General features: G+C 39.4%; 1 protein-coding gene across 7 annotated transcripts in view; it reads right to left on the bottom strand.

Annotated features, from left to right (window-relative positions):
- Positions 1-17,670, bottom strand: part of RAPGEF5 (Rap guanine nucleotide exchange factor 5) — a 224,008-nt gene that overhangs the window by 39,355 nt on the left and 166,983 nt on the right. For all 7 annotated transcript variants that reach the window (XM_082693712.1, XM_082693707.1, XM_082693706.1 and 4 more), the window contains exons 12-15: positions 8,725-8,803; positions 3,908-4,052; positions 2,836-2,933; positions 371-401 (exon numbers count right to left, since the gene is read on the bottom strand). In XM_082693712.1, the coding sequence (XP_082549838.1) occupies positions 371-401; positions 2,836-2,933; positions 3,908-4,052; positions 8,725-8,803 (353 nt within the window). The remainder of the gene's footprint in view (positions 1-370; positions 402-2,835; positions 2,934-3,907; positions 4,053-8,724; positions 8,804-17,670) is intronic.

Raw genomic sequence — 17,670 nt, 5'->3', positions numbered from 1 at the left:
TCCTTACCCTTGCAGTCAAGATTCTTGCCTGCATTTCTTTTTCTTTCCTTCTTTTTTTTTTTTTTCACATCAATGTTTCAAATTAAAATTTATATCACTCTGGGAACACTGGAGAAACTCTGAGTTTCCAAAAATATGCAGAATGTCAAGTCAAGGGCACGTGGCCAGCGTCTGATCTGGATCTACAGCGGCTCAAGCAAGGTGAAGTGAGGCCGTGAAATGCACGTAAGCCACAGCCCCTGGCTTCCCTGACTACCCCTTGGTCTGCGAGAGGCAGGATTCATTTTAATTATGAAGAAAGGCCAACTGAGGCCAAGCAAGGTCTCCCAACTTGACGGCCCCATTTCGGATAGAGAAAGGTCTGCCTCACCTTCCTTTGTGGTGAATATTCATCTACAGTGCTGAAAGGAAAAGGAAAAGAAGTCAGTCTTTGTCCCAAACCCAGAATAACGCAGTGATTGCCACAGAAGATTAATTTTCAGGCCCTGGGCAGATGATTTTGCTTTTCAGAAAGATAAAACCTGATATTCATTAGGTCCCTATGTATAACACCCTTGACCTTGGGCTCTGGGTTTCGACTGAATGAGAAAGAAAAGAGGCTATCTGCTCAATGGGTATATTTTACTTTCTATGCACAGAAAGTGAGTGCTGAAGGATGAACTAGGTTTAGTCAGTCCGCAGAAATTCTGAGTTTTCTCATATACTGATAGATTGGGTGAAATTCTTGTTATTCAGATGGCTAAGTTAATCAAGGCACAACTTTTCCAGAATGTCTCTGTGTATGGTGGAAGTAGGGGATGTTCTGTAGATCCCCAGCTCAAACCTTTTTCTAGAATCTAGAGATAACTCATAATCTTTCACCCAAGAGGCAAAAACCATCTCTTATATCACTTTCTTATTTCAATCTATTATTTCTCATTTTATTTGAGTTTTTAAAATGGGATGTATTAAGTTCCATTAATGTACTGAATGCATATAAATGCATTAACCCATGAATTAAAGTTTCCCAAGGGTAACCAGGCCTGCCTTATAGCAAAGACCAACTTTTACGTGGGGGATTATTTCGATGGAAAGGTTGTCTCGCTTTTTCTTTCCTGTTTCATTTATTTGTTCACATTTTCATACTCATTTTAGGTGCTGAGAACTTATTACAGTGTAGACCGTGACAAAGGAACATCACCTAAATTCCCAACTTTATTTCTAACACTGTCCCATACTGCATCTCATTTCTGAATTTCTAAATGTGATTTTCATGACTGAGGACTAAAGCTGTTACATGATTTGTTTGTGCCCTAAAATTAATTTATATAGACAGTTAATTTGCAATAGGATCTCTCTTTACTAAAATTAGGTCAGGCTTGAAGTCTCAAATTAATCATCTGAAAGGCCTAAATTAACACTTTCTATGAGAAATGCCTCTGTGACTGCTGAAATCTTCATAGAAGTTTCTCACAACTTGACAACATGTGCATTTCATGTTTACTAAATAGAAAGTACACTGCAAATCGGAGAACAGTTTTTCCTTTCAGATTAAGTTTGCAGCTCTGTCTGAAAACTGAATAATGACCTCATGTTTTCATTCACTAATATTGGTAAAGAGAATTAGTGGTCAATCAGGTGCTGGCAATCTGAAAGACTAATGAGAGATACCTTGGGGATACTTACACATACCTAAAGTCAGGGAGTAAATGGTTTTCTTTAATCTTTCTAAACTGATATAGAAGCCCCAGAAAATCCATAAGATGGAGCTTTAAATTATGCTTCATGACTTGGAGTGCCTGGATGGCTCAGAAGGTTAAAACCTCTGCCTTTGGCTCAGGTCATGATCCCAGGGTCCTGGGATCGAGCCCCACATTGGGCTCTCTGCTCAGCAGGGGGCCTGCTTCCTCCTCTCTCTCCCTGCCTGCCTCTCTGACTACTTGTAATCTCTGTCTGTCAAATAAATAATAATAATTAAAAAAAAACATTTGAAAAAAAAAATGCTTCATGACTTGCCGAAACCTATTTCTAAAACTTTTTTTTCCCTATTCCATTAAAGACAGCTATGAGCCCCCTAAATGACAAGTTAAATATTTACACTTTTAAAATTAAATAATAACTTACTAAAGAATTGTTTTTATGTATCCAGGTTGTTCTAGCTCTGTTGGTTTCTATCGTATCAAACAGTGTAAAAAAAAAAAAAAGCAATATTATGCAGCCATAAAAAAAAAAAAGAAATTTTGCCATTTGCAATGAAGTGGATAGAACTAGAAGGTATTATGCTAAGTGAAATAAGTCAGTTAGAGAAAGACCATTATCATATGATCTCACTGATATGTGGAATTTAAGAAACAAGGCAGAGGATCATAGGGGAAGGGAGGAAAAATTGAAACAAGATGGGATTGGGAGGGAGATAAACCATAAGGGACACTTAATCTCAGGAAACAAACTGAGGGTTGCTACAGGGTTGGGGGATGGAAGGGATGGGGTGGCTGGGTGACGGACACTGGGGAGGAGGGTATGTGCTACGGTGAGTGCTGTGAATTGTGCAAGCCTGATGATTCACAGACCTGTACCCCTGGGGCTAATAATACATTATATGTTAATAAAAATAAATAATTAAAATAAATAAAAATTAAAAATCGGCATGTAAGTGGAAAAAATAGCCAATAAGCTTGATATTGTATTCATTCATTTTGATATAAAAGCAAAATACACAATTCACTACTAGAAAAGCTAAGGAATCAAGGGATCCCAGATTCAAAGTGTTCAAAATGAACTTTGTAAGACACTCGGATTCTATCACCTTTGCTACTCTATTTATTAACTGTAATACGGAAAGGTGTAGGTACTCACTGGCGACGGTGCATTCCAAGTATCTTCTGAAACTCTTTCAGTTCTTTTTCAAGTATTGGATATTCATAGACATCATCCAGCACGTTCCTGTATATGGTCTGTGGGGCAGGGGAAGAAAGAAAAATGGTGGCTGAAATGCCTATCCTGTCAGGACTAGGATTTGGATGACAGTTAACCTGCTGAGGGAACAGGTGGAATGAAGGATCATGAGGGGGTTAAACCAATACCAGTGAAATCCTAGGTGGGATTCCGCCTCCTAGCTCCTCACTCAACTGTGTGGCTTTCTCACAGCTGTCAGGGGCCATACATAGTCAATGCTAAACTTAGAGACACCTAGAAGGCTACTCGAGATTCTCATGCCTATTCTATATTTAAAAAATAATACCCACATAGTCACTTGGAAAGAAAAAAATGGACTGAATCTTATTACCCAGTTGTTTTGAAAATAACATTAGTTTTTGAGGCACCTGGGTGGCTGAGTCAGTTAAGCATCTTGGGCTCAGGTCATGATCCCAGAGTCCTGGAATTGAGCTCCAAGCCCGGCTTATATGTTTTATCTACCTTAACTATTTCATCTGTAATCAAAATTCCCATGAATTATATAAAATGACCTTAAATTAGCAAATGTAAAACTGGCTGCCTACATTTTTTTTCATAATGGATTATTTTCAATTAAAAAAATTATCTATGTATAGAATAGCAGGCCTCAAAAATCAAAACAGGGCACCTGGGTGGCTGAGTCAGTTAAGCATCTGCCTTCGGCTCAGGTCATGATCCCAGGGTCCTGGGATCGAGTCCTGTATCAGGCTCCCTGCTTAGTGGGGAGTCTTTTTCTCCCTCTTTGCCCTACCCTCCTGCTTGTGATCTCTCTTGCTCACTCACTCTCTCTCTCTCTCAAATAAATAGAATCTTTAAAAAATAAATAAAAACAAATTAATATTTTCTTTGAATCACACCTTGAATATGACAAAAAAGCTGCTTGACTGCCACCTACAAAAGGATTTTTGAAGTACAGAACTGAAAATAAAATCAGGCATTTGGAATCAAAGAATATCTTGAAGTTTTACATTACCTTTAAGAACATTTTTGAATGTTCGTCTTCATGTAACCAGTCTTTGTAAAGGGCAATCCATTGGGACACAAGATGCAAAACCTTACGTTTCCGACAAGGAACATCTGAGTTTTCTTCTTTGCCTTGATACTTCTTAGCAGAATAGGTGCAAATGGTTAAGAGAGAATATTACATTGTTGGAAATACTGCATTGTGCTCTTTAACTGAAAATATGAAGAAATGCACATATTCTTATTTTCACAAAACATGCTAAAGCATTTGCCAAAGAATCTGCAAGTATCTAAGCCTGTGGGAAGAAAAGAGCATGGGTGGCAAGAGCAAAGGTATGCACCAGAAAGAGCAAAAGTAAGTAAACCCAGGAAAATGATGTCCGTGTGCTTGGTGGCAGGTCGTGAAGGTTAATTAGATGATTTGCATTGACAGCTGCTGACACAGTCCCACAGGCAGCACGGGTCAATGCGACCACGAAGAGATTCTAAGTGGCCCATGAATTTCAAGGGTGGCGACAGCAGTGCTGGCCTCATTACATAGGTAGACACCTTCCATAAAAGTTACATCAGAACTAGGAAAGACATCCTTTGATTTTCAGAAATTCACAATTGATAAAAGCAGTCACTTCTCAATTAGCCCCTATGGGCACTGATTTCTGGAGTATCATTTGTGCTATTATTTATATGCCTACTCCCAGGAATCTGCTTGGAAAAAAGGACTGGATAAGCATGTAAATATAATTAAAAAGGACTACTACTTTTCATTTTCATCGGAATAAAAAAGTAAAATAGGAATAACCTAAATGGGTCAAACACTGGATAGTTAGCTAAATCATCACAGATCCATTAATAGGCAATCTACAGCTGTAAGACTGATGGTCTAGTGGTACATTTATGGATGGCGAACACTCAGCATATTGTTGAGCAGGAAAGCAAGCAAGAAAATATGTTGGGATCACCTGCTTCCATTAACTATGCTTATTTATAAGAAAAATTTCATCACCCTGAATGATATATACTGGAAGTTAACAGGGGCAAACTGTGCTGTTCAAATTACATAAAAATAACAACTTCCCAAAAGCAATGTGCGTAAAGCTTTGGGGATGAGACGAAAGCTTGGCATTTTCCAAATCAACCTAGTGTTTTTGTTCCCCAAATTATCATTTCTGACCATCTCGTACACACTGGAAAGTTACGTAGGAAAAGGAAATGCTATGATACCAAGGACAGGGAGGCCTTGGGCTGCTGGGCAGTATTCTCCACTATTTAATGCTGAAATCTAACTGCAAAATACGAGTATCTATGTCAGCCTTTGTAAATATTTTAAAACATATTTTAGTCACTGTCTCTCCAACCTGCAAGAATACATCCAGGGCATTTTTTTTTTTTTTAAATTTCTGTGTGAGTAATAGACTCAGGCAAACACACAAAGCATCTGTTAAAACATCCATTTTCCCCTGTTTTTTTCTCTTAACAGACAAAATATAAAATATTATAGCCTACATTATTTCCACTTGTACAAAGGTCATGTTTTTCTTTTCCTGTGACTACCATGCCCTAACCAACATAAAGAACAAAACCTAGAAAATTCAGAAATACTAACAACTTCTTTCTTTTAGGTCAGCATGTATAAGCCAGGAGGTGGGATTTTTCTTTCCTTTTTTTTTTTTTTTTTTTTTTTTAAATTTATTTGACAGAGACGCAGCAAGAGAGAAAACATAAGCAAGGGGATTGGGAGAGGGAAAAGTAGGCCTCCTGCTGAGCAGAGAGCCCGATGTGGGGCTGGATCCCAGGACCCTGGGATCAAGACCTGAGCCAAAGACAGATGCTTAATGACTGAGCGACCCAGGCGCCCCACGGAGGTGGGCTTAATTATTACCACTGCATCTATATTTTATAATTATGGACCTGTAGGATAGAGCCATTTCAGGGACTTCTCCATTCACAGTTACTACCATTTATTTGTTTCATCTTGTTTTGCCTACAAGATGTATTTTTCAAAAATGTTAGTGATTAAATTTAACATTTGGATTACTCTGTTTTCTTTATCAGGGTGAATTCACTTTTATACATTTTGCCCATGCTAGATTATACTGATTTATAAACATAGCCAGAGGACAGGAATAATGGGAATGTCACTGGATGACAATTATACCTTCAGTGTAGTGCACTGAACATTAGCTAGCCTAAGGCTGGAAGCTTACATAATACTTTTTATGATGATAAAAGCTAAAAAGTATAAAATTCTATCACAGTAAAAGTACCTGTCTCAGATACCCAAACACAGCAAAAATGGCTCTAATCTATAACTAATGTTTAAAAACAATGGGAGACAAACAACAAAAACTAATTCAGACCACTCCTTAGAAGGAGATGGCAGTGGGATATATAAGATAGCTTCACTAAGGGGCACAAAAAAATCTCACGAATTAAATACGGATGCCATATTCTTGTTTGTGGTTTGTATTATTTCACAAAAAGCAGAGTATGGATTTCATGGGTTTTGATAATTAGTAAAAAGGCTGCTAAGTAAGAATCTGAACTAAATTTTCATAGAACATGTCTTAGTCAAAGACTTAAAACATGGTTATATGAAAGTGAAGTTTTAGACTCTTCAGGGAAATTCTATGAGGCATTAAATTACTCAATAATCACAAATAATACTAGATCCTATTTATTTATTTATTATTTATCTATTTTTATTTAAAGAGAGAGGGATGTGGGGAGGGGCAGAAGGAGAGAGAATTTTCAGCAGCTTCCATGCCAAGAGGGAAGCCTGACACGGGGCTGGATCTCAGGACACTGAGATCATGACCTGAACCAAAATCAAGAGCTGGATGCTGAACTGACTGAGCCACCCAGGTGTCCCTATTAGGATTCTAATTAAAAACAATGGTTTGAAGGCATCTATTTGCTATGAAGCAAACTATATGGTTTAATAGATGGTAATACTTTTGGAAAAGTCTTTAGCATTAAAAGGTAGAAGAAATTAGCTCATAGTTATTTTTCTAAAACACTATTAAAGAAGAACTTGAAAACCTTGTAATTTTTGCAGAATTTTTTAATAACATCCACTTGGAAGCTGTGGAAGAAATCTGTTTTTAAAATTCTCTAAATTCAAAATGGGTAATGTTTCAAGGCCAGTTTTATGAACCAGTTCAAAAAGCTCCCCAAGAAATGTAGCTTTGGGGGTGCCTGGATGGCTTAGTGGGTTAAAGCCTCTGCCTTCAGCTCAGGTCATGATCCCAGGGTCCTGGATCGAACCCCGCATCGGGTTCTCTGCTTGGTGGGGAGCCTGCTTCCTCTTCTCTCTTTGCCTGCCTCTCTGCCTACTTGTGATCTCTGTCTGTCAAATAAGTAAATAAAAAAAATTTTTTTTTAAAGATTTATTTATTTGACAGAGAGAAATCACAAGTAGACAGAGAGGCAGCCAGAGAGAGAGAGAGAGGGAAGCAAGCTCCTTGCTGAGCAGAGAGCCCGATGCGGGACCCGATCCCAGGACCCTGAGATCATGACCTGAGCCGAAGGCAGTGGCTTAATCCACTGAGCCACCCAGGCGCCCCTAAGTAAATAAAATATTAAAAAAAAAAATGTAGCTTTGTGTGGCCATATAGACAAAGCAAAGTACTACTGAGTAATCATGATTTCTAGTTTATATATTTTTTAAGAGAGATTTTATTTCAGGTATGCCCTTTATGGAGTTTTAAGGTATTCTTTTAAGCAGGAAAAGGCTATCAAGCTGGGTAAAAATGCAACGATCATTTAACAGGACAATATTACCAAGACCACTACCATTATGGCTCAATAAAACTCAGGTATATGCATAAAAAAAATCCATCTTCCTAAAAATGTTCACTAGGGCTTTAGTGGAATCTTCAGTTTGGTTTGATAAATACCTGACAGTTAACAGACTTCTTTTTTTTTTTTTTTTTTAAAGATTTTATTTATCAGAGAGAGAGATGGGGAGAGAGCGAGCACAGGCAGACAGAATGGCAGGCAGAGGCAGAGGGAGAAGCAGGCTCCCCGCTGAGCAAGGAGCCCGATGTGGGACTCGATCCCAGGACGCCGGGATCATGACCTGAGCTGAAGGCAGCTGCTTAACCAACTGAGCCACCCAGGCGTCCCAGTTAACAGACTTCTTAAGTGCTTCTGAAGCTCCTTTCTTGCACACTGTGAGTCGTGAAGCCCGTATGGAGACTCTGTGTAAGTTTACTTGGCTTGCCTTTATGGTCTTTCATCTGTTGCACCCCTTCTAGTTCATGCATCAAATCATAAAGCTTCCCTAACTCGTCATTAACCTCATCACACCTGTCATTCTAACAGCACATGTCTTCACAAAGCTTCTGAAAGATGACAGTTGATTAGGGGGTAGTTTCAACCTCCCACGTTGGGGATGGCTCACCGGGCCCCGGGACGCTTACAGAGAAACATGGAATCATGCACGTACATTTTCCTGCCCAAGTCCCCTGGCACTAACGGCCTGGTTGTCTTACAAGTTCACTTATGGCCTGTCCACCCAACCTCTTGACTCTGGGCTTTACCCAGTGGGCCAGACTTACCTCAGTGAGAACTATGTTTGAAGAAAACATAGCACAAACAGTACAATTTACCCACAACCCAGACGGTGAGAACAGCAGCCCCGCCTTCCCGTTCTCCCTGTCTATTCTGTCTCATTTCATCTTTTACCTTGGATATCATTACATTAATATTTAACCAATCCACACTCTACAGAGGGGCTGAGTAAATTAAGAAAGGCAGTTAATTCCTAATGTGAGACATCTGTCTGAGAGGAAGCCAGCACAGCATCCTGAAGTTAATGAAGGATATTGCCTCAACAGCGCCTGGCACAAGTCATCAGTTGTCATGAAGACCGTGTACGTGAGGAGGAAGTCATCAAGGAGGGTCTCTGCAAAGAAAGAAAAACAAACACAAGGTAAGCACACCAGTGATAAGAAGGGCAACTGCTTCTCCAGGCTCTCGAACAGCATGTGTGGCAGAAATACAGTAAGTGGTGGTGGTTGTGGGAGGAGTTAGGATAGGAGAATTTTAACCAAAAAATACATTATTTGTTGAAGTTAAGATTTTTAAAACTCCTTACACAGAACACCTCAAGCAATGGGATTATTTTTTTTTGTTGCAAGGCTCTCTAAACATACAACTTGTTATTTTTTTCGCTCCCTAAAACATCATTTATTTTTGTGGGTAAAGATGTTATAGAAACCCAATGCATGAATAATGTCCTTTTAAAGATAAATTTTATGGTATTTCTGGGGTATATACTCCAGTCCGACAGGGAATGAAGCTCACATGTTCTAATAAATTAAGGCTTTCTAAAGTCATTTACCTAAGTCTAGGCCAAGAACAATGGATAATAAAACTTAGAGGACACATAACAGGTTCCAAGGCCACTCACCTTTCTCTCTCAAATACATCTATGAAAAGCTGGAAATGTGGTGGGTGATCGTACTGCGGTGGAGAGAGACACAGCTAAGTCCTGTTAAATATGGAAAGCAGGGGCGCCTGGGTGACTCAGTGGGTTAAAGCCTCTGCCTTCGGTTCAGGTCATGATCCCAGGGTCCTGGGATAGAGTCCTGCATCGGGCTCTTTGCTCAGCGGGGAGCCTGCTTCCTCCTCTCTCTCTCTCTCTCTCTCTCTCTCTCTGCCTGCCTCGCAGCCTACTTGTGATCTTTCTCTGTCAAATAAACACATAAAATCTTTAAAAAAAAATTCTTTTTTAAATATGGGGAGCAGGGATAACGTACCATGATATACTCCTTCCCAATCCCTTCCCTACCTCCTCCACTGACAAAAAAAGCTTTGATTTTTATTGCCTCTTGGCCTTGAGTGTTCTTGGAAAAGTCCAACTTACATGTAATATGGGACATGTAAACAGGTAAACCCTGACCCCCCAATATCATTTCCAAATTGACAGAAAAAAATCACATGTATAGTGCAAAGTAGAGCTCTTGCCATACTTATTTTTATCCAGCCTCCTTAACTTAAAATTCTTTTTCAATTAATTTCATTTTTATGTCTTTTACATCCTGAACATAAATTTCTAGGAATCTGAAGTAGTAATTAATCAGTGGTAAGAATAATGAGCTTGTACACGCGATACCATTTATGCTCTCCAAGAGCGGAGTGTATATGAGAAAGAATCGCCCTGTACAGAGCTCTGAAGGTCTATGTTGAGGTCTATGGCATCTAAAAATGCCTGAATTTTTAGAAATAACCAATAACGTTTACTATAAGAAGTGATCAATGCAAAACAACAAGGCTATGCTTACGAACACAAAACTCTGATATAAAGAGGTAGTGAAAGATATCTCCAATCCTTGTCAGCTGCCCCTTGCTTAATTAATTGTTTTGTTTGGTTGCAGAACATCAAGATCATCCCAATTTACACCAATAAGTGACTGCAAATGGTCACGTTAAAACAAAACAAACAAAACAAAACAAAACAAAAAACAAACTTCCTTTCTAACTGCAGAATGGCTTGAAGTGAAATGAACCAGAGATGCTAGAAGAGTATTATGAAAGTTTTTTTTAAAGATATTTACTTATTTATGCTAAGTAACAGTATTCCTTATTAAAAAAATAAATTTGACAAATGGCACCCATAAAGTCAAATAAGCCTACGCGTATAATGTATCACACTGCAATATATTAACGGTCTCTGTTCCAGCTTACTGTTACTTGTAAAAGTTAAGTTCTCAAACAGATGTGTCTGGGCCTTGCTAGGCAGAAACGAAGCCCTATCCAGTGTGTAGGGGAAGGAACAGCCCTGTATAGAGCTCTGCAGCCCTATATGCTGAAGGTAACTGTGGGAGTGTGGCTGGTTGGACAATTCAGTGTGAACGCACACGCACAGCCTCCACTCACAGAAGGCCTGGGAGCTCTCTCCTAGAGACCCTGTTTACAAAAGTGACTGGCAAGCTGTGACCGCCAACATAATTTCCAAATTCACAGGAAAGATTCTGTGCAGTTTCAAATATTCATCTGCCCGGAAAGGCAAGAGAAACCGTACTCTAAGACCAGCCCCCAAAACTAGTTAACCTGGCAACAGAAGTTCATCACTTGGTTATCCTAATGAAAATGTTGAAATATACATTTTGGAGGTCTGTGTGTCCTTCATCGCAGTTCTTAAAATAGTTTCAAGAAAAATCAAACAGTGGCATAACGTCTGAACCCCTGGGATATTTTGAAATACTACTGAAAAACTAGCCCTCTGGGACACTACTGAGCAGGGATGGTCACCAATTCTAACACGGCTCTGTAATAAATGTGGGTGATGAGTATCTTCAAGCTCTCTGCGCTCGTTAGAAATTGAGTCTTTTTTGCATTCAGTGCTAGGTACAGGCAGCCAGAACCACAGAGTAGCCTAAAATCGATTTGAAGGTTCTCTGTGGGCCCTTACAGATCAGAGCAGACGATACACAGAAGCCGCTGGGGGAGAGCCTGCGAACCTCACCATTCAGTGTTCAGAATACTTGATGGGACATAGGTTCAGACTCTTTGGAATGTTCTTATACTTAGCTGATTCAAGGAGGCTGAAACTCTTCTCTAATCAAAATTTACTCCATTAGCAACTGAGATGAAAAAGAATGCCATTAAACTTTGACATAACCAGTCATTCCATTCTGGAACAGCCTTGGATAATGAGCTGAGTGACTGTGAGAAGTCTGGTTCATATGGTGGCAAAACCATTTGGCGTTCGATTCAATTAATGAGCTCACATGTGATGATATTTTGTTAAGGGCTTTGACCCAGAAATGCTTTCCCCTAAGCTACTACCATATTTAATATTCAACAGCATTTACCTAATTATCTCTTTGCAACAGAAATATTAATTAAAATAAAAACAACAAGGCTACATGAAAACATCTCCAGTTAAAGTCCTACCGAACTGCTAAAATTCCTCAAAAAGAGTACAGATTCCCTTTGCCCTTGATTCAAATCTTTCCCTATTTAACTACCATATTGTTATGAAATTTTTCTCTATATAAAGAGCTTTCCCTTACTCTCTTTCAGCACTGGTATTTTTTTGTTGCCCACGAAAGTAATTGAACGATATAACCAAAATGACACATTTCAAATAAAAATGCATTTTGTAATAGCCATGTATCAAAAAAGACTGTCCCATGGTATTCAGAGATATTTTTGGAACCACAATGGCTATACAAATGATCCCCTGAAGACTATTAGCCAACAATAGCCATTTAGAAAGACTAGCACATCCTCTGGCATCCACATTAAAACACTATAATTATCTATTATATTATATAGTGCTTAATTAACAGTAATTTAATTTAAGACCTTAGGCAGAAAAGCACCTTTGTGTATAAAAGTATCTTTTATTTAAACAAATTCGTAGTTGCCATATACACTAACATTCTGAATAAAAAGATATATTCATTTTGTTTTCTAATTCTGTGAATACCTAGGTATTAACAGACAAACATCTTTCCTTTGAAATTCTATTCATTAAATCAATCACTAAATCAAATCCCAAATTCTTGGTTCATCACTGACAAAAGTATTCAGCCATCCTTTTGCGAGTACTCTCCTGCTCCCCCCAAATAAAAGGTATTTATATTTTGGCTTTTTTAAGTATAGGAAGTATTCTCGCAGTATAAAAGAAACCTGCTGGTAACAATCAAAACTGGAAAGCAGATACTATTAGTTTTAAGCATTACGTTCACTTGAAATAAAATACATCAAGGTATAGTCAAAATCTAAAGCTTTGATAGAAATGACTCTAAAAGCAATGAATCTCGGGACACTGAAAAAACAAAATTAAATAAAAAAAAAAAAAAGAAATTACTCTGAAACTCATGACCATAATGATGTTAATACAGGACTTTCCCCTCATCTGTTATTGTCTAAATCTTAAGGTATAAGAAAAGAACTGTCCATTTTCATTTGATTTTACTTGAATGTATTTTTCTTTTACGCAGATATTAAAATATCTTCTCATTCTCGCTTGAAATGTATCAAGCACTAAAATGTCCATTATTTCTGTAAAACGCAAGTGTTTCTGGAGCATCCTAAAGTTGTGTCAGGTGGACTAGTAACTGGTTTGGTACAGATCTTTTTTGTAGGGTTCTGTTACATAAATGTAATCAATTCAGAGGAACTGATCTATATGTTTCAAAAGGGTCTAGCTTAGTGCTTTTCTTTCTTCTTTCTTTCTTTTTTGGTATAAGTGAATTGCCAAGAAAGCAAATGGTAAGAATTTTGACAGACAACTGCCAATAGTTGCTATTTAAACGAAGTACGGTAATGTGAATATTCAACATTTCTATAATGACCCACATTCCCTAAAGTACTGTTAGCAGTTTTGTTTCACTTATATTTCTACTCTAGATGCAATGGAATTTAAGGCACTCTAAAGTATGTTCTACTTAAACTTTATTTCGCCAAGAAAAACTCTGTACTTGAAATGTCTTGTTTCTGGTCCGGGAATATTATGACTTGCCATTATTTTTCGAGAAGCAGTGCCAAAATGTACCATGTAACTTGATTAAGCACAAATTAAAAAAAAAAAAAATTAACGTTCATACCTGAACCATAGGCTCAAGTGCTATGCCCTTAAGAGCTATGCTTTTTCCTCAGTTTATTTGACATTTCTGAAAGCAATATTCATGACCTCAAATGCAGCTTTTTAAATTCACTCAATTCCTGGATATTTTTACACTTTGCCAGAGTATTGCTTAGCTATTCTAAAATGACCAAATCTTAAGATCTCGTTTTATTTTTCCTTATTGATTACATAAAAAATGCTTATTCATTGAATGCTGTTTCTACATCAGATTTTAAAGATCACCTCTTTCATGACAGGAGCTTACTACACACAGAGCTTGGGTGGCACTCTTCAAATAATGAAATCTGTTCTTATCGTAACTTGAAAAATTTGGTTTTGGAATCCCATCATCTTTAGGAAAAAACGATTTGAATGCAACAGGAATTATGTTCTGAACTATGTAACATTTCACATGCTGCCTTTTAAAAATGTCACTAGAAGGAGCATGCACTAATAAACCCAGGGCTTTCTTTCTACGTTCTCCACACCAAGAGTCACGTTTGCAAGTCACCCTGGGAGGGGAGAGAGGTGACAGGCCCCATGAGCTCCTGCTGTCCCAGCCCTCAGCTTCTCTCAGCGTCTAGGCACAATTTTAATTACAACCCATTTGTGACTCATGCATGTGTGTCTGCTAAACCTGCTAGGAAACTTAGAAAAACAGTGTGGAAAGTACCAAGGGGATCAGAGAGCTGAATTTCTACCTGGATAGCCTTGGGCGCAATGTTGAACCTCTCTGGGCCTTAGTTAAGTCAGCTATAAAGTGGGTATCATTTCCACATCTAGCAGAACTGCAGGCAGAATTAAACAATTAATTAACAGAATAGCGTATTCTCAAATACCTGGCAGAGAACACGGTGTACATTAGGCACTCAATAACTACCACCTGTTCTTACTTTCATAAAATAATATTCAGACCCTTTTCCAATTCTCCAAGTCTTACCAATCAACCAAGGAAAAACCAAGTACTGGGAACCGACTATATAGAAGGTATTTGCTAAGGGATTTGGGGGTAAGAGACAAGAAAGCACGAGGTAGCTGTGGCTTCAAGCTCATAATTAGTCAGAGAGCTGAGACTTTTGTCCCCATGAAATGAACTAAATAAGGTACCACCTCAACTGGGCAGCACCAATCATAAATGTTCTAAGGGATGAAGGAAACCCCAACGTGCCAAGGAAGGTGCCATGGGGGGTCACCCCTGAACTTCTAAGAAGAACAGGTGGAGGGGTGCCTGGGTGGCTCAGATGGTTAGGTCATAATCCCGGGGTGCTAGGATCAAGCCGTGCGTCAGGCTCCCTGCTCAGTGGGAAGCCTGCTTCTCCCTCTCCCTCTGTCATTCCCTCCGCTTGTGCTCTCTACCTCTATCTCTCTGTCAAATAAATACATGAAATCTTAAAAAGAAGAAGAAGAAGAAGAATTATTGGTGGATAAAGAGGTTAAATAAATGTGAGTGAAGGAGTGACAGCGTGTGTGTCTGCTGCCAAGTCACAAACCTGTGGCCTCTGGGCCATGTCTAGCCGTTAAAGATACTTTTTGTTACGTGACAATATTTAAAAATCAGAAGACCTGGACGCCTGGGTGGCTCAGTTGGTTAAGCATCTGACTACTGATTTCGGCTCAGGTCATGATCTCAGGGTTGGGGTCACGCTTAGTGGGGAGTCTGCTTGAGATGGCTTCCCTCCCCCCGCCCTCATTCACACACTCTCTCTAAAATGAATAAATGAATCTTTAAACAAAATGAAACAAAATAATCAGAAGATCTGGCAATACCCGGCCCACATCTCATAAGCCAACTTGGTTTAGTGCTGAGTTGCCCTTTTCATTGCAGGGTACGCTCTGCGTTTCATCACGGCTCTGCCCTCCTTGGCTTCACTTGTTCTTATGAGCGGTCTGTGGACAGGTGAGTTTTCTAAGTCTTGGTCTACGGTAAAGTTTAGAAATAGCAATGGAAGGGATCACATGTGTAACTGCAAAGTAAAGCTAGAAAATAGGTTGGAACCAATTCCTGGAGGGTCTTTAAGCCCTAGAGCAAGAAGCCTAGGGCTTGTTTTATAGGAAAAGGGAAGTGAATGGAAATTTTCAAGGGCAGAAATGACAAGAGATACAGATTACACTTGCTACATCAGGACAGTCAGACTGGATAAAGGGAAAATCAGGAGAGGGAAGATGAGTGTACTTTTTAAATACTTGCAGCTTGAGTTCCCTAAGGTTACTTTAAGTGAAGATACTGGGCAGACATATCAAAGACTAGAGCTCGCTAAAGAGGTCTGGGTGATTATGGGAGCTCCATAAGAAGGGATAGAGAGAGTGGCTGGAACAACATCAGCTCTCAGATAAAACCCCAGCAAGTTGTGAGCAGGGAGCTGAGGGCTGAACTGGGGTGTATGTTCACATTTGGGCAATGCTAAGAGAAGGATGAGTTCAGGAAGGGGGGAGACAAGAGAGAGAGAAACAGGAGAACAGGGAGACACAAACATAACAGAAGCCAACAAGGAAGGGTGATGGATAGGAGAGCAGATCCTGAGTGTCAAAATTTGCTGGAGGGAGGTCCATAAGACTTTGCTCACATTCAAAGGCCACAGGATTTGGTGTGTGGATGGTGTGCATGTCTGAGGGCTTTCGAGAGATGCCCCTTGCAATATGTTAGTGAGAGTGAGACTAGAAGGAACCAAGGATATTCTGATAATTGCCTTCACACCATCTATCGCACTGTTTTCCCCAAAGACTCTTCTTGCAGGTGTTATAGTTTCCTGATTAGTAAGAGCAGCGGCTCTCACAATAAGCTGGGAGGAAGTATTTCTTCCTGATCAATCTAAGTATCATTTTATTTAACAGTATAAGATTAGAACGTGGGAAGTGTCATGGGTACGGAGCCTTCAATACCAATCTGCCAGCATCTACCAACAAAAATTATTAACCAGTTGCAGGAGTCACTCAGGCTCACACAGCCGACTCTCGGAGTTGCCCCATCTGGTGTGATTAACGTCACAGAATGCATTCTTAAAGACACAAACTGTCCCTAAGTGCTTGTCCATTAAACACTCCAAAATGTCACAAAATGAAGAAAAAATTAATTGAAACATCAAATCCTAAATTAGAAGTCTGGGGCATGGTTATTTGAAGCAATAATTTTAAGAATGGAATCAACTTAGGACAAGGTATGATATTTTTATCTCCCAGTCGCCACGAAGAATCTCTATTATCAGCTTTCTTCCAAAACTTGGAATATATCACCATTTGGAATGTTAATTTTTCCACCCTGGTCACTGTGAATCATTATCACTGAATTCAGATGAGTAAGATTTTATTTTTTGTTTCTGCTTAACAAATTCTAGAGCTATGAGAGAGAAGTTATTTTCCTCCAAGCTGAGCGAGAATCAACTGCCTTGATTTAAAGCTAAGAATGAGGGATGCCCGAGTGGCTCAGTGGGTTAAGCCTCTGCCTTCAGCTCAGGTCATGATACCAGGGTCCTGGGATTGAGCCCCATATAGGACTCTCTGCTCAGCAGGGAGCCTGCTTTCCCCTTTCTCTTTGCCTGCCTCTCTGCCTACTTGTGATCTCTGTTTCAAATAAGTAAATAAAATCCTTAAAAAAAAATGAAGCTAAGAGTGATAACTAGATATATTAAAAATAAAAAGATACTCTACCAATCTACTAGTTTAAATTAAACACAACTAGGATGCCTGGTCAGCTCAGATGGTGGAGCGTGTGACTCTTGATCTAAGGGTTGTCTGAGTTTGAGCCCCACATTGGGTGTGGAGCTTACTTAAAAATGAAATCTTTTAGGGGTGCCTGGGTGGCTCAGTCAATTAAGTGTCTGCCTCCGGGGATTCTGAGATTGAGTCCCATGTCAGGCTCCTTGCTTGGCGGGGAGCCTGCCTCTTCCTCTGCCTGCTGCTCCCCCTGCTTGGGCTCTCTCTCTCTCTCTCATTCCTCCCCCAACAAATAAGTGAATAAAATTTTTAAAAATTGAAGTCTTGGGGTGCCTGGGTGGCTCAGTCGGTCAAGTGTCTGCCTTCGGCTCAGGTCGTGATCTCAGAGTCCTGGGATCCAGTCCCAAATTGGGCTCCCTGCTCAGTGGGGAGCCTGCTTCTCCTACTCCCTCTGCTTCTCCCCCTGTGTGTGCAAATAAATAAATATTTTTTTCCCCTCTCTATGTCAAATAAATAAAATAAAATCCCTCTCTCTGTAT

Source organism: Mustela nivalis (assembly GCF_964662115.1).
Source record: "Mustela nivalis genome assembly, chromosome: 12".
In the NCBI taxonomy this organism is placed as follows: domain Eukaryota; kingdom Metazoa; phylum Chordata; class Mammalia; order Carnivora; family Mustelidae; genus Mustela; species Mustela nivalis.
This window is presented reverse-complemented; position numbering and strand designations above follow the sequence as displayed.